Consider the following 24,331-nt stretch of genomic DNA (forward strand, 5'->3'; position numbering starts at 1 on the left):
AGTGTGGTGTCCTTTTGTAGTGCGTACAGTGTATTACTGTAGGTTAAGTGCAAATGCTTTACACACTGCCTCTAAGATAAGCCTGACTGCTCCTGCCAAGCTACCAAGGGGGTGATTAGGGGTTATTTTAGGAGTGTAACTCCCTTACCCTGACTAGGAAGAAGGGTCCCTATTTGGACAAAGGTGCAAGCCCTTGCCAACTAGAGACCCCCATTTCTAACAAAATGTGTAATGCATACAGTTTAGTTATTGTTTATGCTTTATATTATGCGTTTAGAGGGATGGGTTGTTTTTATTTTGGCTTTTGGAGGGATGTGTTGTTTTTGTTTGGGCTTTTGGAGGGAGGTGTTTAATTGTGTTCTTTGGGAAGCGGTGGGGCACTTTACTCACCCCACCACTGTCAAAGGATACCAACCGCCCCTGGAAGCAGAGTTGCAACCCACCTTTGCATGTAAAAAATATATACAATTGTGTATTTAGCAATGCCCAAGCTTGTGTGTACCCACAAACTCTTATCGGACTTTGAAAGACATCTGTTTTTCATATTGTATTTCTCTGACCTACAACTCCTTAAGGGCTCTTTTCCAGGCAGTCTCTGATCTCTCCCGTCTGTCCTGTGTCGCAGTCACTCCCCGCCTTGCCTCACTCACCTCCAAGTTGTTTGTGATAATTTGGCCTCTTTTTCTATGAGAGAATCAAGGCCATTCATGATTGTAAGGCCCAACTTGGGATTCATCCTCTCCTGCAGCATGTTTACAGCCTTTACGCTTTTTTGTCGCTCTTCTCACAGCTCTCACAATGATTAAGGAAGAAGAGGAGATTTCCTCCCTTTGTCCCTCCGTGAAGTCCACAGACAATTCATGTCCAGTCTGGACTCTCAAATCTTCATCTGCGGTGGGTACACCTGCTTTTACCTTCATCCTTAACATGTTTTCATCTGACTGTCCTCATGGTTGGAAGAAAGGGCCTCTTCTGAAGAAGTCAGACTTGGGCCCCGTGGCGGAATCTAACAAACCCCCATCTTTCTTTTGTCAGCAGTCACCAAAGTTGGTGAGAAGTTCTGTCTCAGCAGCTTTCTGAACATCTTGAAGAGCACCAGGAACTGGATGGCAGCCTAGAGTTTAAGGCCTGGTTTAGGCGCTGAGACTGCCCCTGTGGCTCTATTGAATGATGCCAAAGAGGTTGACCATGATGGCGTTTCCACCTGCCTCGTGCGGCCCTCGTGTCTTCCTGTTCCTAGGATCTTGATGAGAGACCTTCTTTTTACTCCGTGCTGCTTGAAAGCCGCGGCCCGTGCAGGTAAGAGCGCAGGGGCCGAGTTGGGGGCGGATTCAACAGATGACCACGAGGAAAAGTTAAATAAATTGGCTGTGTATTAATGGTCCCATCATTTCTAGATTGACCTATTACTACGCTGGCCTTCATGAGTCAGCTATTTACAAGCTTCGGGGCGTTCAGAATATGACAGTGTGACGTCATGAATTTCAGGAAATTTGATTGGCTCTCAGAGGTTCATCGTAGGCCGCACGGTTCGGCAGTTTCTAGAAGCAGCCATTATAAGGTGCTCTGCGTTACGGATGGACCCTATTATGAAACTGCCCTCAGGCTGCCCCTGTGTCTGCTTCCAAGCCTAAGTGAGACCTTCTTTTAGTCTCTTCTCTCCTGCTATCATCCCCCTGATTTAGAAGGACTCAACGGAGGGGTGGGGGGGTAATGAAGGATATTCGGTCTATTTTGTGGAATCCCCTATTTGGAATGCACTCCGTCTTGGCCTGCACAAAATAGAGGACTATTCTGTGTTGAAACCCATCTATTTTATTGAAATTCTTTCTATGAAGCTCTTTGTGCCTTTTCTGATGGAGTTAGTTCAGCACCAGGATCCATGAGGAAGTTTGTTGCACTTTATAAGTAGTTGTTCAGCTCCACTTATATTCCGGGTTTATAGGTTTTCAATATATTTACCTGGTGCCATCAGGCACTAAATGCAGCGCTGGCGGCCATTTTAGAAGAAATCGAGCAGAAACAATGGGGCCGATTTACAGAAATAATCTGAGATAAAATCCTAAACTTACTACTTTTGGTATTCACAGAAGGCATTTAGTAGTAGTAAAGTTAGGAGTCCTAAATTTAAGACTACTAAATGCCTTCTGTGAATACCAAAAATTGTAAGTTTAGGATTTTATCTCAGATTAGTTTTGTGAATCGGCCCTAGTGTGTTCTGCCCCGTGACCTTTAAAGATGGAGTAGTGACACTCAGGGGTTTATTTATGGGCCCTTGCGTCACTTTTGCGTCGCCGGTGCGTCACTTTTTGTGACGCACCAGCGGCGTAAAAAATGCGCCTTGTTGCACCATATTTACAACGTGATGCATCTAGGTAGATGCGTCATTTTGTAAACCCCTGCGCCACATTATACCTGCGCCAGGTATAATGTATGCAGGGGAGCATTCCGATGCAAGAAAGGGTCTTAGAAGTGATGCAGTGAAATCTACAAGATTTCACTGCGCCACTTCTAGGACGCAAATGCGTCAATATCTTGCGCCTGCCTCATGGCAGGCGTAAGACTGACGCAGGCACATTTCACATGGGACTTGCCTATGTGTAATGACCCACTGCTGAAGTTGTGTCACTTTTGTGACACACTCCGCAGTGCGTCATTTTTGTGCCTACAGACACGTCAGAAATACTGATGTATCTGTAAGTCCTTGCACTATGATGCATTGTACTGTAAATATGATGCATCATTGAGGGCGCAATAAAAAGTAACGCATTGCTGTTTTCTCGCAGTGATACGTCACTTCTCATAAATGAGGGCCTCGAGGAATAGCTCATGTGTCGTATGCTGACCCAGGAGTGGACTAGAGATAGCTCAGCTAGGGAAGCCCGAACGTACAATTTATGGCTATCCAGGGGCGTATCAAAAGCAAAAGCCTCAATGATCGGATCAGGACATTAATTATGTAGAATATAGGCAAACGTCTTGAAGGAATTTTGGAGAACTGTGTAAGAAATGTTGCATGGTATAATGCACACTTCCCCTGCAGGATTTGAAAACCACATGTATATTTCCGTGCACTTGGCACTGCTGGGGGCTTCAGAACAGGATTGAAAACATTGCTGCTGTTTTTGTAATATATTCTATTAGGAGGCACGATTTCTGTTTCTGCGAAGGGACCTTTTTGGAGGGCGTTGTCCATCACTGCACGTGTTCGGGAGTGTATTTATTTTTTTATAAGGTTTTATAAAGCGTGGGCTAGCCCTTACATCAAAAGAAAAGTTGAGCGTTAGTCACATGTGAATGAGTATCTAAGAGGAGATCATGTCAGTGTAAAGGAGCTCTGTATCCTTGGCAAGCTAGAACCCCATTCATCGCAAAGGTGTCTCGAAGCAGCTCCCTGCGTTCTGCAGGTCTTCAGTGCTAGTGGCTTCCTGCATGGAGGTAGCTCAGTCACCTGAGATGAAAACTGCTTACTATGGAATGATGACAAGATCTATTTTGTTTTGATTTCGAATAGCACACATTCCTGGCGGAGCAATGAACAGGTGGTGATGTTGTCAATAGGTCCAGGTGGAATTTCAATGATGCGAGAGTAATCGCAGTAATAACCCTTTGACGCGCCATTACGATAGTAAGCAAGAGCCATATCATCGCAATTTGTGTTCTGCTGTATTTAGCAGTAAATGTGGGGAGTAACTTGGGAGAAATCCTACCTCAAGAGCACATTTGGCACTAATTCTTAGCGCAAAATGCACCCTCGAATCCATTTTGGGTGCGAAGGGGCGTTTTTGTGATAAGATACAGCTCTCAGTGCAGAATTACTCTTTTTGAGTAATTATATGTCATCTTTCTGAATTCTTATGTAATTCAGCATGGTTACGCTAAGCTTAATTACACAAGTTACGCCCATCCCTGTCTGTCTACTGATTGGTAATCATGTATTCAATGAGAGGAGGAATGGAAGAGGCATTAGGAATCAAACCCGAGACTTCCAGTCACTCATCCCTCCATCAGGTTGTGTCACCCACTAGACTCAATATTCTGAGACACGGACAGGGGTGTAACAAAGGTTCCCGCAGCCCAGGAGTGCGGGGGGCCCCGAGCTCCAGGGGGCCTCCTAAACAAAGGACCCTACCTGTGAGCTCCTGAGTGAGCCCAGAGGGTAGCCTCCCCTGTACGTTTCAGGGGGGCCCCCTCAAGTTTCCTTACGCCGCTGGACATGTACGCGTGTGCGGCCTCAAACAAGCATATGTTGCAACACCCTGATGAGCAGAAGGAAAAGTGCCTTTGATCAACCGTCAGACTGCGGCAGAGCTTCCTAGAGATGGAAATAAAAATAATGTATGAGCTCGCTGTCATTTAACTGAAGGAATTTGCCAGAGAATTGGCAGAAAGAGCTGTTTTATTGAAATAACTGTGTTAAAAACTCATTTCTTTTTAGCTGTCACATCAATCGTCACATCAATCATTTCCATAAAGGGATTGTGTCAGCAGCCTATAAACATTGTCAAATCCACTGAAACATGTTTCTTGTAATCGCATTGGGTTCGACCCATTTATATAAAATGCACAATGTATCACCTGCTTTTCTTGTGTTGGCGCTGAGGATGTCCCCGCCCCATTGGTTGAAGTGTTGGCCCATTGTGTGGCAGGCGACTGCTGACGTCACCTCACCTCTGGGCCAGACGTGTTTTGAAAGAACTCTCGAATGATCACCTGTGGCACACCCCAATCAAATGTCTGACAATGCCACTTACTAACAGACTTGGCTACACTGCCGGTGGTGCTGTTCGCAGGCACACTGACGCGTATTTACCTTTGATATTAAACCAGCCATCAAAGTGGATGACGTGTTATGGTTGGAGCCAAAATGACTATGTGCCATTTTGTTGTCAGTCGGGAGATAATTGCTACTGCCTGATGAATATACCACTCCGCAATGTACAGTGTACACAACAAAAACACACATTCACAAACCAAACCATAACAGTCCTTGGGTTGGACTGTCATCAAACCTGCGGAGAGAGGCCAAACATTGAATGAGTGCAGAGAACCAACTTGGGGCCAGATGTACAAAGCAGTTTTGCAATCGCTAGCAGCCCAATTCGCAGAATCTGGCCTTTTGTGACCGTTAACCCCTTCTGTGCCCATGACGAGTCCAGCTCGTCATGAACCCCGCCCGCTAATGCAACGGCCGGCACAGGGCGGGGAAAGGGCGTGGCACACAAGGGGTTAAAATGCTTTTTCAAAAGTACAAAAAGCAAAATTTTAATCAGTAACTTGCTCCCTAACTGCAGTTTGCATTTGTGATTCGGTGTTTGAAAGGGGCGTGTATTGGGCGTCCCTTCCAAATAGCGAATCGATATGGTATGTATTACAGTTTTGCAACCAAATTCTGGTCGCAAAACAGTAATACCTTACCAGCGGTTTAAAAGTGGTGGTAACCCATTCACAGAGGCTTTCCTTTGAGAATGCTGACAAATGAAACTTCAAAGTTTTCATTTTTTACTCTTTAGACACGTCCTTTAAGGAAAATGGCTGCATTAAGAAAAATGCTTTATTTAAAAACAATCACAGACATGGGCGTCTGCTGAACCCAACAGGCCACCATTCTTGTGATGGCTGCGATTCCTAATGGCTCGCAAATTGCGACCTACCTCATTAATATTCATGAGGTGGGTCGAGATGCGACCCACTATGAATCTTTATTTTAGAAAAAATTGTAATTCCTACTGTCAGTACATCTGTCCGTTGGTGAGCAGTGATACACTGGATGTGCGTAGAGAGGCAGTCGCTCATAAGGTCACATGTACAAAGATTTCATTTAAGGAATCGTAAATTGCAACAAATAACGATTCACAATTTGTAATTCCTTAAAAGGAAGTACAAAATGGATTTGTTAGAAGTGGTCGCAATTTGCACACCGACTTATAACAAATCCATTTGTATTTTGAGAGGTGACCTATGCATTAATAGGTTGGTTCTCAAAATCCCGATTTGTAGCGGGTCGCAATTCGACCTACTTCATTACTATACTAGGTGGGTCGTACATTGTGACCCACTACAATTGGTTACATTCACTGGCATGATGGCCAACTGGGATTAGCACACCATCATTTCTGTGATTGCTTTTAAATAAAGCAAATTATTTTAAAAAAATGTAGCTCGTTTTTCTTAAAGGAAAACTGGATGCCTGTCTCATGGACCACTGCCTGCTCATAAAAAACGTTTTTGTTAACATAATCAAAGACGGAGATTCCCTTGGGGACCCCATCCCATTAGCAAATGGCTTACCACCTCCTTTTAGGAAGTGATATAAAAAAAGTTTTGCAACCGGATTTCGGTCACAAAACATTATTACATGGATTAAAGATGTGGTATCTGGAAGGGACGCCCCTTAACAAGCTCCTTCCAAATATTGAATCGTTATTTATTCCCAAACCCATTTAGCTATTCGGTAAGATTCAGTGATCTGTTACTGAATTGCTGTTTGGGTTTAGAGAATTAAAATAAGCCATTTTGCAGTCAGGAAGGCCCTGATTTGACAAATTGGAGCCGTACAGACTGTAAAATAGCTTCATACATGAAGTCTTAATGTTTCTCCTAACCTGGAGTAACCCCTAAAAGACACATGACTGACTGAGGGGGGCTCGAAGAATTAGCCCCTTTGCCGATGAGGTGTTTTGATACAGATAGATGTTGATCCCTTCTGCCCCCCATCTAGTCCTCCCATTCAACTCACTGCCCCAACACGTACATCTCTGCCTAGTCTCCAGCTCTATCAAACTTTGATACAGCGCAACAGCTACATCAAATGGAGAGGGCAGGAGTGTGCCATGTCTGAATGTACGTTCTTATGACGCATTATTTTCCCCCGCAGGGAATTACAACGCGGTCATTACAACGACCGCGTTGTGATTCCGAATACCATTACTCCGCAAGTCGGAGCAACGACTTGTGGAGGGGGGGCGCTGGATGTTGGAATAGTATAATTTACTATTCCAACTCCAGTCTGTGCGGACACTAGGGTAGGTGTTGGATTTTAAATCCAACACCTCTCCCCCCTCCGCAAGTCGTTGTTCCGACTTGCGGAGTAATGGTATGCGGAATCACAACGCGGTCGTTGTAGCGACCGCGTTGTGATTTCCCTGCGGGGAAAAAGATTTGCGGTAAATGTTGTTTACCGCCATGTCTATCAAGATATGTCGTATTCGTGCTCTCTCCTTGAGCTGGCGCACTCAGTGCTGCCTAGTGCCAACACAGTGACCCTTGCGTCACGGGGCAAGGGTGCCTGTGTTGGAGGCAGGATTATTTTTGTGCAGAAAGGTACGCACTTCTACCGGTAAGGCATAGCATCTGACTTATAACCAGGTTTACCAGTTTTGGTAAATCTGCCTGTGCACCAAAATCCATGGGGGAATGCGCGAAAACACCACACGACACCCATGGAACGCCTTCCCAATGCAGAGTAAGGCAGGTAGCGACTTTTGCTGTCTTGCGTTACTCCACATTTACCAAGCAACGCAAGGCCGCACAAGGTGCCTTGTGTTGCTTGGTAAAGCTGACTTAAGGATTATGTTGCCCTTGTCACATCATGCGTGACACAAGGGCAACGCAATCCAATGATAAATCTGGCACGAAATGCACATTTTTCTCCAGAGAGGCCAGTAAGTGAATGGACACAGTGACTATCCTCATCTCCTAGCCTCAAAAAATGACACACTCCCCTCCAACAGAGAGGTCAAGGATTGACTGTACTGGCAGACAAAGGACAGATTGGACATCATTTTATAGCCCTGATGTTCGGATCCCACAGGGCCAGGTGAATGATGGGCCAAAAGCAACCTTTGCCTCCTTACCTTTGTTGAACTTGTCAGTGAAGTCCAGGCAGCACTTCACCAGGTTCCCTGTGTGCTTAAAGGCGTCGGCTGTTAGTGTCTCCACATTTACGGGTCCTATCTCTAGCGCTGTAGAGGGAAGAAAAGGGCTGTCATCAGGGATAAGAGGTGGTAAAGTGAGTGGGGTGAAGCGGTTCACATCTACAGCCCCTGAACTTACCCAAGTGTCTAGGATTGCACTTCCTTGATCTGGCATGACAAAGCAGGACATAGCTGCAGTTCTAATCTCTTTCCAACAGAGGGCAGGGCAGAAGGGAGATGGCAGAGAAGGACACACCTATATTTCTCACTTCTAACCAGTAGATGGCAGTACAGGACACAGCTTTCATTCTTATTTACCCATTAGAGGAAAAAGAAGGCCGTAGCTGGTCTGGGTCTTCTAAGAGATCCTTAGGGTAGGAGGGGAATCTCATGCACAACTGAGATCTGTACATCTTGACATTCTCTTAGAAAAAATATATTGTAACTTCCATGTATTACCCTAGAGCAGGTTAATGTAAGTGCTTGTCCTGTCACAACTGGTAGATTGGTAAAAGCATTAAAAATGATGTTGGTACAATAATTACTTACTGATCCCGCAGCGGACAATGGACGTGATTCTCCCGGAAGTGTTTTTGGGCGCCATGTGCAGGTAGATGTAAGTCTTCAGAAAAGGAATGTGATCCTGTGAGGGTCAGAAGAAGGGAGTGTGAGGGACGCGCTGCAATGAGGTCACACTGCACTCTTACGTTAGGGTGTTATTAGACACTGGAATGGACTTAGGGAGATCTACTTACGCTGTACGTGTCTCTCATTGAGTACATGTCTCCTTGTGTGTATCATGGTGGGTCCTTCATCTCAGACTGGATAACTCCTAGCAGAATCCTGGCAGCGTCTTGCGCTCCTTGAGACTGCAGGATAAACAGCTGAGTGAGGATTTCCACTCTTCAGTAGCACCAAACATAAGCAGATCGTTTGAACCAGGATCCAGAGAGGAAACAATGGGGTGGACCAGTCACTGACTCCGGCTGGTGCCTTCATCTCCTGTTTTGTAGCCACTGTGGCGCATTAGACCCTGTGTGGAGTGCTTGCACCATCTCATTACAACGTGTGAGCATCAGGTCATTCCTGGTTACAGGTTTGGTGACCCATGACACTTGGTAGTCAACGTTAAGAAGTTTCTCTAAACCACCACCTACATTTCTATTTCTTCTACAGCTCGTGGGTGTTCTCACACAACATCCATGGATTTTGACGCTTTGCAAATTTACCAGAAATGGTAGACCTGGAAATACACCAGAAACCTATGTCTCCCCAGGTGAGACGTGACGTGAAGAAATATCTTTATTTCTCATGCCAACATTTTAAACCACTGTAAATAGAACAATAATGCGTTGGATTAAATACACAAGAAAATTAATGTTGGAAGGAAAAAATCAATGAATCCCTCCCTTAGATCGAAAATAATATCCAATGACTTTGCACGTGATTTGAGTGACGGAGCCGGATCGAGTTGAAGGTGGTCTCGCGTCGTGCTACAATTGCTGCTAATACTTCCTAATCATGTGAATACGTTCGTAATCAAGTGAATACGCTAATTGGGTTCCTGGGAGAAGTTGCCCCGAGATTACAGACATGATACCTATGAGTTTGGACCAACATAGAAGGGTCGGTGTGTTCCACCGCCATGACGGTTTATTTTCATAGTGAACATTGAAGATTGTAACAGATTTGACCATTTACACTTCAGAAAGTGCAGCACCGACAGTGCATACAACAGAATAAATTGCCGGTTTGAGCCAGGCATTACTTGGACTTTACGTGTCGGTTCCTAGCTACGGCAGGAAATTGAAGAGGGGTCGAGTATGAAGTTTCCTTGTTTGCTCCTGTCCTGATGAGGCCCAAGATAAATGGGCTGAAACGCGTCGACTCCACAAATTGGAGAAGCCCCATACAAATCGAAATTTTGTTGAAAGAAATTAGCATATATAGTAATTGAAACACAAGAGGGTAGAGATTTCCCCCCAGCTTCTATTCTTTTGATCCTTAGGGCTATCTTTGCAAAACGGAATGTTAGTGATAAAACATTTTGGCATCCTCAATAACCAATAGGGTAGAGGAAGGTGTTTATTTGTACAGATTTATTCGGGATGTTTGTTGTATATATTTGTGTATATATGTGTGTATTTATTGTCTTGAAAAGAAATTTCATATAAATATATATATAAAAACGTTATGAACTACTTTTTGTGTTGGTTTCGTAAATTCATAAAAAGTGATTGGATATTATTTATAATCTAGGGGAGGGATTCATTGATTTTTTCTTTCCAATATTAATTTTCTTGTGTATTTATTCCAATGCATGATTGTTATATTTATAGTGTTTGTTTGCCCAGATGCGGTTGGAGTAACAGGGCTCTCCACCTTTATATTGGTAACATTTTAGAACAGGCAAGCGGGAGATTTTGAAAAACAGAGTCGAGAGAATGTATCTTCCCCACTGACTTTTACTGGAGCCGAGCCAATGAGCCTGAGTCGGGTCTGTTGGTAAGGATGGTGACGTACAGTCAGCATTTAATATTTGACAGTTTAATAACATAGCACAAATAAAAACTCAGTTTTTGTTACGTAAAACTAGCAAAAATAAACTTTTGAGGCCTGTCACATGCTCTACTCTCCCCTTCAAGAATTAAGGACAAGGAGTTAACCTTTGATGTCAGAGGTACTTCTTGGCGGGCGAGGGTGCATGACAGGCATCAACACTTTATTTTTGGAAGTTTTACAAAACTCTGAATCAGGTTCCTGCATGCAGGAATCTGGAGGCGGGAGAAATTGGTAGTCCCCACACCTCAATTGGGAGGGTTGGCATGCTTGCTTATTACACAAGGTATATTTTTTGCAATTTTCTATAGCGCGTACTCGGCCCAAAGGTATTGGAGCGCTTTACATGAGCACTAGTTAAATTACACAAGAACACATTCGTGTTTTGCAGGTACAGGGAGTTCAAGTGACTTGTCCAGAATAACAGGCTGTTGAGCCAACGCTGAGACTCGAGCCCAGTTCCAAAATGAGCAGCTCTGGTTGTTACGCCACATTCTCTCCCTGGTGAAACAGGGGCAGGGGTTGAGAAACCCTCAGGTGCACATACACTCAGAATGAGCCAAGCCTTCCTTCTATCTGAAGCACACATTATTCTTCTCAGAACAAAAAGAGTCAGGGAGGGAGACAAAAAAGGCAAAATGATCTTGCCCTCCTTTTCAGCTGCATGAAGATCAAAGTCTGCAATGGACACCACCGTCCTGGACCTACACCGGGCATCGCTGCTGAAGATTAATGCTGGGATATGAGACAGAGTAGACCCCACTTCTTTGTTGTGAGGGAGGCGAGGTGGGCTTTATGCTGGACCCCAAGAAAGTCTTCCGACTCATGTGTCAATGCAACTTTGCAAGCTTGGAGAGATCCCCTGATATCCACATAGGATGACAGCCTCTCTTCCCGTCATTACAGACACTGCTTCCAGTTCTCCACCTTGTGATAAACTAATATACTGGGTATTTCAGCCTTGTTTTTCCCCATGAAACTAATTAGACTGACACCTGAAGTCAATGATTTGTAGGTGAAAAGTTCAGGACTCTAGGAAGGGATAGGAGCGGCCTGGAGTGAGGGGGTTACCCTATATTCACAGGACTTCCTGAATAAGAGACTGTGGCCAACCCAGGATTGATGGATGATATGCTAGCCCCTACTAATAATTTATTGGCAGATAAGGACCTATTTATTTATTTTTGTGATTTGTAAAGCGCATAGCTGCCCAAGGGCTTCCCAGCACCGCAGAGAGGGTAGCGGGTCCGTATGGAGGGGAAATCATGGAAAGAGCCAGGTTTTAAGTTTCTTCCTGAAGATATGTAGGTCCTTTAGAAGTCGCAATTCAGTAATAATAATATTTAAGTTAGTGCAATGGTAAAAGGTGCATTAAAATAAGTAAAGAGAGATACTCTGTTTTTTCTAGTTCTAAGTACAGCAAATAGTAGATAATGTGACTGCCCAGTTTACTGGTACTCAACCTGAAAATGGTAAAGGATCAGATACCTTAAACATAAAGATGTCAGCGTGTTCCCACTCACCTGCACGTAGTGCGCCAGGTGCATGCCCAGGTAGTTCTTAGGATTATCCAGGATGATGGTGACCCCCATGTTAGAGGGGGTGGAGTGCATGTCCAGCAGCAGGTCATAGGCATTTGGAGAACCCTTCGGACCGAAGACTAAGTTAAGCTCCTTTGCTCTTTTTTCTTCATAGGGGGTGTTCTCTGTATTTGGGGCGCTGGAACGGGGGCGAGCAGGTGATGAGTGGGAACAGAGAAATAAAATACATTCATTAGACTAACAAGTATATAGAAGTGATGTTGAAGATTGTTTTAACATGCTGCAGACGATCTTTGGTACTCCCACCCACAAGGCAATTGTTCAACATTTCCTTGTTCACTTTTATCACGGACTAAGGACTTGTTGATGAGATTCCAAGTTACCACTATGTCAGAAGACACCTTCCAGTTTTAGAAAACCAGAAACACCCTCCCTCTCATCAGAAAAATATCGATTTATTGTCATCACTTGCACGCCTGTTCAGTTTATTGGAACTTCCACTATTTTCAAGCCAATCTCTGACTGGTTAGCTCTAATGGGTAGGAAGCACTGGATGTAAGTTGACTCTCCCCCTAAACCTGATGGACAAAATATCAGCTGACATCTTTCATGGGTTGCAGGTGTGTAGATACACATTTGTGACTTACAGACATAGTAATACACCAAGCATGTTCACAACCAGACCCTCCTTAGCACTTGTACCCAAAAACTGAAACCCACTCTCAGAACATTTTGAGAACTTTGGAAAAGTCAAAATGTTGTTCATGAGTGGCTTTCTCCTGACTTGTGCGATGAGCTAACCAATTAATCAATCAGGAGTTTGTAGAGCACGGCTACTCACCTGTGAGGGTCTCAAGGCGCTGAGGGGGGCAGGGGGAGGCTGCTGATCCGTCTGGGCGTGGAGATAACCAATCCTGAATAGTGCGCTATACAAGTGTTTTAGATGATCTCCCATCATTCAGTCAGTGGCCAACAGGTACAAACAGATGCTAGCTTAGTTGTGCGATTCACTGTTTGTACCATTGTTTTGTGTTCCTGTGTCCCGGCATTAGTGTTGTGCGTAGTCAGACTCAAATCTGAATTTCTGAAAGGGCATGAGACCAAGTAACTGGCATTATCTGATGTACAATGTATATAATAGAATTGTTACACGGGAGGAGATAATCTTAGATATATCCCCTTTAAGACCAAACTCTGCTGGAATAATTGTAAAATTGACATGGAGAGAAGTCACAAACTCAAAGAAGTTCCTAACTAGCAATTCAAACTAACATTCAAACAACACTTCACCAGAAACAGCAAAGGTGGATATACCAACTCCATGCACATGTAACTGGTCCCAACAATGATGTAGAGTGGGAAATATTAGCGACCTGTTAAATAAATAGACCTTTCTCACTCGGTGATATCTTCCACATAGTGTCTATTCTATGTGCATCATTGTACTGCCAGTGGTTCTTTGTCCCTGGTTCTTGTGTGTGTTAACTACGATAACACAAGTGTTGTATGTACACTGACTGTAAACACAACCACTGGTTCTATCCTTAAGTGATCAGATAGGGCACTGGAGGTAAATGTTTTCAGATTAGATGGCAACAAAAATCTGCCTTCGGGATTACATTAATACACGGTGGAAGCTCCATATATTTTTGCTTTCGGATGGGACTGAACTTGAGACTGACATAAAGCATGTAGTGAGTAAGAGTAAAAGGACATGGGACATTCATCTTATAGCAAGACACAGTGGACCAAAAAGTTATGATCATGATTTTCTCCAGTGACTGATTTCCATCTCTCGTTAGTAGGACGTTAATTCTACAAAAAGTACAGCACACAATGCTATCATTTTTAATTGTGTGTAAATAGATGATTATCAATAGATCCTAATTAATGCCAAGACACATTATAATTGCATCTGTGTTTTTAGAAACGTAAAGATTGAAGAACAAATAAAATTCATTTGAAAGATTCACATTCCACTGGTGCAAGAAACACCCTTGCAATCTGGGCAAAGGTTTGCCCACCCCATAGTCCAGATCTTAATCTCAGTATTCATGAGCACACAATTCAAACTAGGAAGCCTGTGTTCTTATGGATGAGTCTAAAGCTGTGAATAAGTTAATTATTCAAGGTCTTTGCAAATGTCTTTGAGGTGACATACTGTGCTGCAAAGTGTAAAAATGTGGTGTTCTGCTTACAGAAATGTTATTGTAAAGCAAGTGTTTCTCTTACTGTAGTGATTTTGAGGTCAGTTACAAGGATAAGCCATACCTCCATTAGTTGACAGGATGGATTGTGACCATCTGCAGAATCATAAACGATAACTATGAACTAAATATTATTTCCTGGTCAATGTAAGTAGTATTTCATAGATCTGAACAGCCAAGCGCCGAAACGTGTTGACATGTTGGCTCTGGGAGATAAACACATGCACCACCTCTTGTAAATCGTGCAAATAGAAGTGAAGAATCAAGTAAAAAAATATTGTTGATCCCATCACTAACCATCTATGTTAGTATTATTACCACTGCCTACTCCTGATGCAGGACCTCAGATAATGGTTGTTGAAAACCAGCAGTTTGAATGATACAAAGTCATACCAGGGAGAAGAGACTGGTAGGCTAGGTAAACATCAGCCTCTTGGCTGAAAGCACCTCAACTCTATCATTTATCAATACCTAACAAGTTGTGGCCTACCTTGGTTAGTCAATAAACATTGTAGCTTGTCAACACGTTTCATCCAATTTTTGACCTAACCCAGGGCTGGAGTTTACAGGACTCCACAGCATATCTATAGCATGTCTATTTCTAGCACTTCATTAGTAGTAATACTAATTTCAGAAGTCGTCTAAGCTAAGGATCACGATTTAAACACCATGAATAAACAGAACACAATTTAAACACATAAAGAAATCTGTAATGTAACTTATTTTATGTAACATAACTTTTTTAATATAATGTAACTTATTTTAGTGGCGAGGTGAGCTAAGCACGCGATGCAACACTAACTGCCCAAAAAAAGAGGGTGCCACGGTTGTTAACTTGAATACCAGTATGAGGAATTCTCCTGTCCACGCCCAGGCAATGATTAACCTCTTCATTACTAGTCTGGGTGCAATCACGGTATTGGTTCAGCTATCTGACTGAAGTGCGCAGGAGAGGCCTTCGTTATTTTAGGTCAAGAGAAAGTGAGAGAGAGAGAGAGAGAGAGAGAGAGAGAAACTCCCAGGTAAGGCTAATCTAGCAAAGATTTACATAAACAAAAACGACTCTCAAATGCTAAATGTGAACATGTGAGGCACATTTCAGCACAGCAGACTTCACTGCACTGCCTTTTGTGTGGATCAGTGTATCGCAGTGGAGGAGTACCTGTGAGGTGGCCCTCCCTCCTGCTGCCTCGGGCAGGGTCAATCCATGTCCTTGCTCCTCCTAGCCCATCACCAACATCATATTGGCTGAACCAGATTACAAAACTACAAGTACCAGAATGCAAAGAAGAGCGAGGGACACCATATCTCCATCGCTTCACGAGCCCCCACAGTGGCCCTCATTCCAAGAAGTAGGCTGACATCCTCTCTTGTCTTTGTACAAATCATCTCCCAACAGTCCTACTAAGCCACCTGTAGCTCAGGTAGGCAGCATCAGGATAGTCGGACCCCTGGGGAAGGAGGGAGAGACTCGTCCATCTTGCATATTGGGCTTCACTTGAATTCCCACAGCAAATCATTTTTATGGCGGGGAAGTAATAACAAACAGTGTTTAGCAAACCAAAGGCCACTGAGCGTGCGGGCGTAGTCAAAGGTGTGTAGCTAAAAACAAATGGCCTCATTTATGAGGTATTGGCGTAGGGCAGCGCTGCAGGTCTTCTTTCTGCACTGCCCTATGCCAGTGTCAAAGGGCAGGAATGCACTGTATTTATGAAATATAGTGCATTCCTGTCCTTTCCCTTTGCGTTGGTGCACAAATTGCTGCCTAGGACCAATATAGGCAGGATTGTTTTTGTGCAGGAAGGGATACCTTCCTTCATCAAAACAATCCCGAGGGGCGTTTTCCTCTTTCCATGTGAGCTGGAGAATGCAGCACTCATGGAAGGAGGAAAAAATGAGGAGAAATGAAAACATTTCTCCTCGTTAAGCCTTCCCTGGGGAGGCATCCGTTGGTGGAACTGCCCCAGTCTTACGTGATTTTGTAAATATGGGGCAGCATCAAAATTCAAGGGTGTTGCGTGGGAACCCCGCGTAAAGCACATGGAACACCTCGTTGACGCAGAGTAAGGCAACGCAGTGACTCGCGCTGCTATGTCTTACTGCGTATCTATGAGGCCATGCAAAGCCACGCAGAGTGACTTTGCACTGCCTCATAGGTATGGTTGAGACGCTTGCGCAACTGGAGAGTCAAAAAAAGGGATGCTTTGGCGATGCATGCCTCTCATAAATACGCCCCAATATATTCTGTATGTTTTTTAGGTCTTCCACCATCAGGTAGCCACATATAAAATAATGGGCAGCGTAAATTAAAAATAAATTTAAAAAGTTGTTAGTGGGAAATGCACTGTAGTACATTATGGAACCTCTATTAGTTAATGCACTGCAGCGGTCTGTGTGTAACCAGAGAGCCTCAGAGTCAAATCGTGATTGGTGCAGTGGTGAATAGTAACTTCTGTTTATTTAGTGCTACGAGGTCAGCCTGTGACAGAGAGCGCTGTTAATATGTAAGTCAATATTTTATACTTGCATTACACACAGTGTAAGATAGAATGCTGCAAAACGTGCAAATAGTTTTACGAAAAAATTGTGCTTCCAAAATGTAGATATTAGTAATACCTGAGCGTTCGTGATGCAATTTGTTTTTACATAACTGTCCCATCAACACCTCTTCAGAGGTACTAAGGGCTGTGTAAATGCAGTTAAAATTAAAAGCAAGCCCTTCCCAGCCCAGTTGTTAACTCTTTGCTCAACCACTCAAAAAACCAAAACTTTGTGATAACAAAGCTTGGAGTGATTTGATCAATTAAAGCCAGAACCGCTCCCAAGCGTCCTTTCCACTTGCAGATTAACTCACGGTGCACATTTGCCTTTCAATCAGGCAAGCAGCTGATGACGATCTAAATCAGCCCCTCCAATGTATTTTTCCAAAAGGAAAGCAGAGGCTTTGGTTTGCTAGGGATAAGTGAAGCTGGGGATGCGCGGCCCCTTCCCAGGACTCCAGGTCCCCCATGGGTGTCGCGCCCCACAGATTTAAGGCCTCTGCTCTAGGGGAGGCCAGAACTCTTCATACCCAGGAACTTTACCTAGGAATAATAGGGGCTTGTTCATGAGAGGCTTGGGCTGCCGGAGCATCACTTTTTCTGACGCTCCGGCGGCGTAAGCCTCTCAATCATATCTATGAGGCAGTGCAAACCACTCTGCGTGGCTTTGCATGGCTCATAGCTATGGAGTAAGAAAAAACAGCGCAAGTCTCTGCCTGTGCATCAAGGAGGCATTCCATGGGCGTGGCGGTGGGATTTCCCACAAAACACCCATGGATTTTGATGCTACCCCAGATTTACTCGATCACGTAAACCTGGGGCAGCGCCAAAACCTTACACCTTCCCAAGAGCTGGCGTAACAGGGACAAATATTTTTCTTTCTCCTTGTTGTTCCCCCCTTCCATGTGTACTATGTTCTGCAGCACACATAGTAAGAGGAAAAAGCCACTGTTTTTGTGCAGAAAGGCTCTTAGAGATAAACGCATTCGAGAGAATCTATTACAAGAGAAAGGAAGATAGTGAATGTTTCAGATTTTGGTTCGGTTTTAGGGTCGAATGGAGTAATTATAATAGATGCACAGAGCATACTCAGGAGGCATAGGTGGAGGAGAGAGATGCACTTCCCACATACTCAGTGAAATTATAACTATGATTTTCCATGAAAAGAATTTAATTCCATGAAACACTAGGATCATCATTGTGCTGCAGATATAATTTCTGGATGGTTTGTGGAAAAAGTGGTTGATATAACGAATTGTGTTGTCCTGAAGAAAGTGGGTTTTAACTAATATTTCTACCGAAACGCGTTGACGTATATACTTGCAGAATCCACAGTACAAGGGGAAACTCTGCGTGACAAATTGATACAATCAGGGGTCTCATGCAATAGTAATAGTAGATCTGCAGATGCTCAATAGGCAAACGGATGTGTCTTAATTGTTCTCCCTTGTGTTGCTGTTGTGTTTTGTTTTTTTAAAAGACAGTGATTTATGATTGTGCTTAACTGTTTATATTCAATTGGAGTGGAATATGTTTTAAACTTTTTAATGGAGTCTTAATGCTGAATTCACAGAGAAAAACAATTTCAAATAATTGGTAGGGACTTGTACTATTAAGATCATATATATTTTTCACAATCTGTTGTGGCCCTCGTTCATGAGGAATAAGTGATTTTAGATGCAGGTTGAAAGGCTGTGAAGCTTGAGATACAAGAGTGTTTGCGTTGGCTTGTATATTGTTCCCAAGGAGAATTTTGTTTAAGTTACTGTTTAGTGGCACCCTGTCCCCTTGGAGTGCGGGGTCCCTCTTGTTATAGAAAGGGTATAATAGGAATTAAAACAGGCAAAGACCTTGGGTACGTAAGAGTCATGACGCATGCATACTGCCAGCGAAGCAATTTTATCCATTTTGGCTTTTACCATTTAAATAAGCCTGGGCAGAGTTTGTGTAGTTCTGCCATGCGCTACTCCACAAAGTGACCAAAAATCTCAGCTGCGCTACGTGGAGTTCCGCAAGTGGTGGAGTGCGCTTGCTAATGACTGTTCTTGTTGATTTTCAGCACTGGAAAATCAACGTCAACAGCATCATGCGCAGCGCAAGAGGGTGCTGCTTCTTTGCAGCCGCTCGAGTAGGCTTTCTACTCGAGCGGCAACTTTCTCAACTCAAACAGAATGTTTCTCAACGAGAGCGGTCGCGACCACCCGTGACCGCCCGCATTGAGAAATACAACTGCGCGTTGTGAAATATCACCGGGAGGAAGATTTATCTCACTCGTGATCGCCAACTTGGCATTGGAGAGCGCAAGCGAGCAAAAATATTGCTGGGAGGTGGATTTTCCTCACGCGCGCTTGCCAACTTGACGTTGTGGAGCACAAGCGAGGAAAAAAACTACGCAGAGCAGAGTTTTTCGGAACTCTGCTTGCTCCGCAGAGAGCGGAAAACTCTGCAAACCCCGCGAATGGAGCGGAGTTCACCGGGCTTACATTTAAACAGGGCCCACAGATATGTTAGGAAGGTAAACATGGTGAGATTAAGAAAGTCAACAGACTGCAGAGGGCAGAGACCTCCTCATGTAAAAATAAATACATACATAAACGTAATAAAATAAATGAAAAGCAATATGTGTGTTTACTAGTAGTTCACATTTGCGATACCAGGTGACCCAGAGTAGCCAATGGCTACTCTGAGTACATTTGTTGTGTTGTGTGCTGTTTTCAGTAGATGTAGGTGAGCCACTGAAGCTCGAGCCAGGCTCGAGCCTGGAGACTGGCTCTGGCTCAGCTCGAAGCCCTGTTGGAACCTCGAGCCCATAACGAGATGAGTGTTCATATGTCTTCTGCTTTCCTCCCTCTGCTCACGATGTGACATTGTGGCCAGAGCAGCCGACTGTGGAACTAGGAAACAGGTGTGAGTCTCAGCGTTGGCTCAACATCCTGTGATTTTAGGGAAATCACTTAATTTACTGTGCCTATAAGCAATCCATGTGACCTTCTGTAATGCAGCTGGCACTCATATAAGGCGCACCAATACCTTTGGGTTGAGTTTGAACTATATTTTAAAAATTGCAGAAAAATGCACTGAAAGGTAACTACAAAGCCTTAACATAAGGTAAGACAAATAGATACTCACTTACTGCCTAATGTTTGCAAAGTGAAACCAGAATTCCTGGATAAATCATGGCTCCCCTGCTTAAATTGTGTGATCCTAGGCAAATTTTAATTTTCACCAAAACACTTTTTTCTTCATTATCGAGTATTAAAGCAATTTCAAACATGTCAGTTCAGACTTCCAGTTGCACAAAACTATCACTTTTAATAAGTTCTTCCCCATGTAAAGCTATGATGTGCCCTATTAAAGTCACAGCTTCTAAACGTCAAAGGAACACACTTTTTAAAATTGTGAACAGACATCATATTTTATATGTTTGTTGTTCTATGATTTGCTTAGCAAATATTTTTCGGGCTCAGCTCGTGCACGGGCTCTAAGATCCGAGACAGATTTTTAGCTCGGCTTGGCTCAGCTCTCCTTGTTAATTTGTTGCCTCGCCCAGCTGTAGTTTCCAGATAGCTAAAGCTGCTTGTAGACAAGACCTAAAAACCAGGAAGAGTGAGAGGAATGGAAAGAGTTAACAAGGGCAAAGTGATGATGAGAACAGGACAGAGAGAATGAGAAAGAACGCAACAGAGAACAGACCTGAGAAAGAAACAGAAAGAAGTAGAGAAACCATGGAGAGGGAAAGACAATAAAGGAGGAGAGAAATAGAAGAAAAAAGAAAGAGAAAAAGGTATGAAGAAAAGAAACTGAGGTAGAAAGCATAACAAAGGCTAGGAGAGAAAGCATTGAAAATAAGCGAAAAAAGGAGAGAATGTTAAGAAAATGAGAACTGATGAGAAACATACAAGGAGACCCAGGTAGACAAAATGAGAGAGAGAGAGAAAGAGCGAGAGAGAGACAGAGAAAACCGACAGAGTGAGGGAAGAGGGAAATTAAGAGTGAAAACAGAGTTTGTGAGAGTGGAATTTGAGAGAGTGAACAGATAAAGAGTCAGAGAGAGAAAGAGAAGAGAGAGTGAGAGAGAGAGGACAAGTAAGGATAGAGTTATAGAGCGACTGATTGTGTATGAGAGGGAATTGAGTAACAAAGTAAAAGGAGAGCACGGAAAAAGTAAAACGTCAGCAAAGCGGGAAGGAGTCACTAGCTCACTAGCCAAGTGAACAATAATACCAGCTTGCAGATGTCTCCCTAATTCTAAACAGGGTGTCAAGGCCAGGGGTGGGCAGAACTCACAGAGTTTTACTCCAGGGAATTCCACGGAGTTACATAAAAACTCTGCGAGATTCTGCGGAGTTCCGCCCACCCTCAAAGCATACATTGTTCGTCTCACAAATACGCCTTTGGGGAGAGAGGTGACAAGAGAGAAATCCCTCCCACACAGCAGCGGCCCCTCGCACCGCTTTGTGCATAGAGGACCCATTATGGAAAAGTGACACATAAATGATGTGAATTACCATATAAATGAAGTGAACTACCAACATAGTTAGTGAGCCTCTGCAGACATTCCGCAATGAGTAGCACACCTCATCCCCTCTGATCCCCACAGTCGCCTTAGTCTCTGGTGAAAACCTCTGCGCAGCGCCTCCTTGGGGGCTCGAATGGGCGCATGATCACCTGGGGCGAGCCGCGCATGGAGTGTCAAGAACAGCGAACGGTGATCCGGCTGCACACAGCAATTGAATCTGCCCCAGTCCGCGCAGAGCGTAAAGGGAGAGCAGCGGCGGCAGCGCCTCTCAGGTACCAGGGCTGGGGGCTCCCGCACCAGGGTCCTAAGGCTTCACTGCTACCGGAAGCAGACCCCAGCGCAGGGGGCACGTATAGAGTACAGCATGCCCGGGGCTGCCCGCATGCCCCTGTCCCGGAATGCATCTCACGGAGCCGCGCATGTGCATACAGATGTCCAAGGAGGGAATGCATGACGGATGTCCCATGATGTGGTACGTCTTTTGAAAGCATGATTTTTGCCTAGCGAACCTGGCTGACCTTAGAATTGTGAGTCTGTATTTGAGGATGATTGACAACTTGATCAACTCCCACAAGCTCTGCTGCAGGAGTGGCTGGTGGAATATCAAACTGAGAGGGGAGGAGGATGTACCCACCCTCTTGTTGTGCCTTTGTTCCAGAGACCCGGAGCACAACCAAGCCAGCTCCCGCAGCAGTTAATGCCCCTCCTAAGGGCTTCCATACTGTAGAGAAACTTAAAAAAGCTTCTGTACTTTCCAGCGAGTGCACAGCCATCAGCGTCGTTACCATGGGAACCAATCCGCGAGTCATTGCTGCCTTTGTTCCATTTGAATATGGAATAATCCAAATTGTAGGGGTGGGCATCAGTAAACTCCGCCAAGTGGCATGGGCAGAGTTTTTGCTGAGCTTTGTGCTCCAAGTAGAGTACAGAGAGACAAAACTCAGCAAACATCGCCGGCGGAGGGGAGCATAGCCCCACCCCTAGTCAAGGCAAGAGGTTGCCTCAGCATCCATAGCCCGCCTCCTAAGTTCTGTGTCCATAGACACCCGCTGTTGGATGCTCCAGGAAGCAGGTGCTGATCTCCTGCTAAGACCCAGCAGCCTCCCCCTGAATGCCCCCCCTACAGTCACCCACCCCAAGATGCCCTCCTGGAAGCAGCTGTTTATGTCCTTCTCAGACCCAGTGGCTTACACCCTGAGTCACCCCCTCACCCTGCGCCCCCAGTTACCCACCTTAAGATGCTGTCCTGGAAGCAGGTGCTGATGACCTCCAAAGACCCAGCACCACCCCCTCACCATACCTCCCCCAGTCACCCATCTTAAAATGCTCTCTAGGAAGCAGGTGCTGATGACCTCCAAAGACCCAGCAGCCACCCCCTCACCCCCCCCCCAGTCACACACCTTAAGATGCTCTCTAGGAAGCAGGTGTTTACATCCTTCTCAGTGCCAGTGGCTTACGCCCTGAGTGACCTCCGCGCCCCCAAACCAAGTCACCAACCCCAAGATGCTCTCCTGGAAGCAGGTGCTGATATCCTGCAAAGACCCAGCAGCCTAGCCCCTGAGTGCCCCTCCCACCTCCCTGAGTCACCCACCTTAAGATGCTCTCCTGGAAGCAGGTGCTGATGACCTCCAAAGACCCAGCAGCCACCCCCTCACCATACCTCCCCCAGTCACGCATCCTAAAATGCTCTCTAGGAAGCAGGTGTTTACATCCCTCTCAGTGCCAGTGGCTTACACCCTGAGTAGCCTCCTCGCCCCGCCACCAAGTCACCCACCTTAAGATGCTCTCCTGGAAGCAGGTGCTGATACCCAGCAGCCTAGCCCCTGAATGCCCCTCCCACCTCCCTGAGTCACCCACCTTAAGATGCTCTCCAGAAAGCAGGTGTTGAAGTCCTTGTCAATGAAGCGCACCATGGCCTTCGCAGCCCGGGGGTTCACAAGGCTGGGGGTGGCATTAAAGGTCTGGCGCTGCAGTTCTGAGGGGTCTTTCAGCCACTTCTTAGCCAGGTAGACCCCAGCCAACTTGTTCCCAAAGGTGCCCCCGGTGACAGCAACTCTGGTGACGGGCTTCAGGGAGACTGGCTTACAAGTCATGCCACAGTCCTTCTCCGGGGGTGCCATGCTAGACGCTGCCAGCTGTGGAGAGTGGCATAGAAGGGAGAGAAGAGGAAGGGAAATGCTCAGTGCACAGAGGAGCATGTTTAAAATAGGCTCTGCCTGTGCCGTGCAATCCTCCCCTGACTGCCTCCCTCCTTCACTGTCAGCTGCAGCTCATGCCTGTTCACCTCTGGGCAATGACCTCATCACGCCTCCCTCACTGGATGAGGCATGATGCTCTGCTCTGAAATGCACTCTGACCTCCTTCCAGGAATTCCTGTTTCAAGCACCTCAACCACACCTGTGACATCTACAGGCTGCCTGATCTCACATCTCTGGACACTCCCTGTGAGAAAAGTACAGGCAGGAGAACTACTTCAATGAGGAATGGCAGAGGTGGGCAACTACTTCACTAATCAAAGGCAAAGGCAGGCAACTACGTCACTGAGGAATGGCAGAGGTGGGCAACTACTTCACTAATCAAAGGCAAAGGCATGCAACTACGTCACTGAGGAATGGCAGAGGTGGGCAACTACTTCACTAATCAAAGGCAAAGGCATGCAACTACGTCACTGAGGAATGGCAGAGGTGGGCAACTACTTCACTAAGGAATAGCAGAGGCAGGGAAACTACTTTACTGAGGAATGGCAGAGGTGGGCAACTACTTCACTAAGGAATGGCAGAGGCAGGCAACTACTTCACTAAGGAATGGCAGAGGCAGGCAACTACTTCACTAAGGAATGGCAGAGGCAGGCAACTACTTCACTAAGGAATGGCAGAGGCGGGCAGCTACTTCACTAAGGAAAGGCAAAGGCATGCAACTACGTCACTAAGGAATAGCAGAGGCGGGCAGCTACTTCACTAAGGAATGGCAGAGGCAGGCAACTGCTTCAGTAAGGAATGGCAGAGGCAGGCAACTACTTCACTAAGGAATGGCAGAGGCAGGCAACTAC

At 45.1% G+C, this 24,331-nt stretch overlaps 1 protein-coding gene across 1 annotated transcript in view; it reads right to left on the bottom strand.

Annotated features, from left to right (window-relative positions):
* The window catches only part of LOC146839532 (N-acyl-aromatic-L-amino acid amidohydrolase (carboxylate-forming)-like), a 36,798-nt gene extending 13,211 nt beyond the window's left edge, over nt 1–23,587 (bottom strand). Inside the window, exons 1-4 of the mRNA XM_085651590.1 lie at nt 23,140–23,587; nt 11,999–12,194; nt 8,466–8,559; nt 7,857–7,964 (exon numbers count right to left, since the gene is read on the bottom strand). Of these exons, the coding sequence (XP_085507716.1) occupies nt 7,857–7,964; nt 8,466–8,559; nt 11,999–12,194; nt 23,140–23,480 (739 nt within the window). The 5' untranslated portion in view covers nt 23,481–23,587. The remainder of the gene's footprint in view (nt 1–7,856; nt 7,965–8,465; nt 8,560–11,998; nt 12,195–23,139) is intronic.
* Between the last annotated feature and the right edge of the window lie 744 nt (nt 23,588–24,331).

This window comes from Triturus cristatus, chromosome 4_1 (assembly GCF_964204655.1).
Source record: "Triturus cristatus chromosome 4_1, aTriCri1.1, whole genome shotgun sequence".
NCBI classification, from domain to species: domain Eukaryota; kingdom Metazoa; phylum Chordata; class Amphibia; order Caudata; family Salamandridae; genus Triturus; species Triturus cristatus.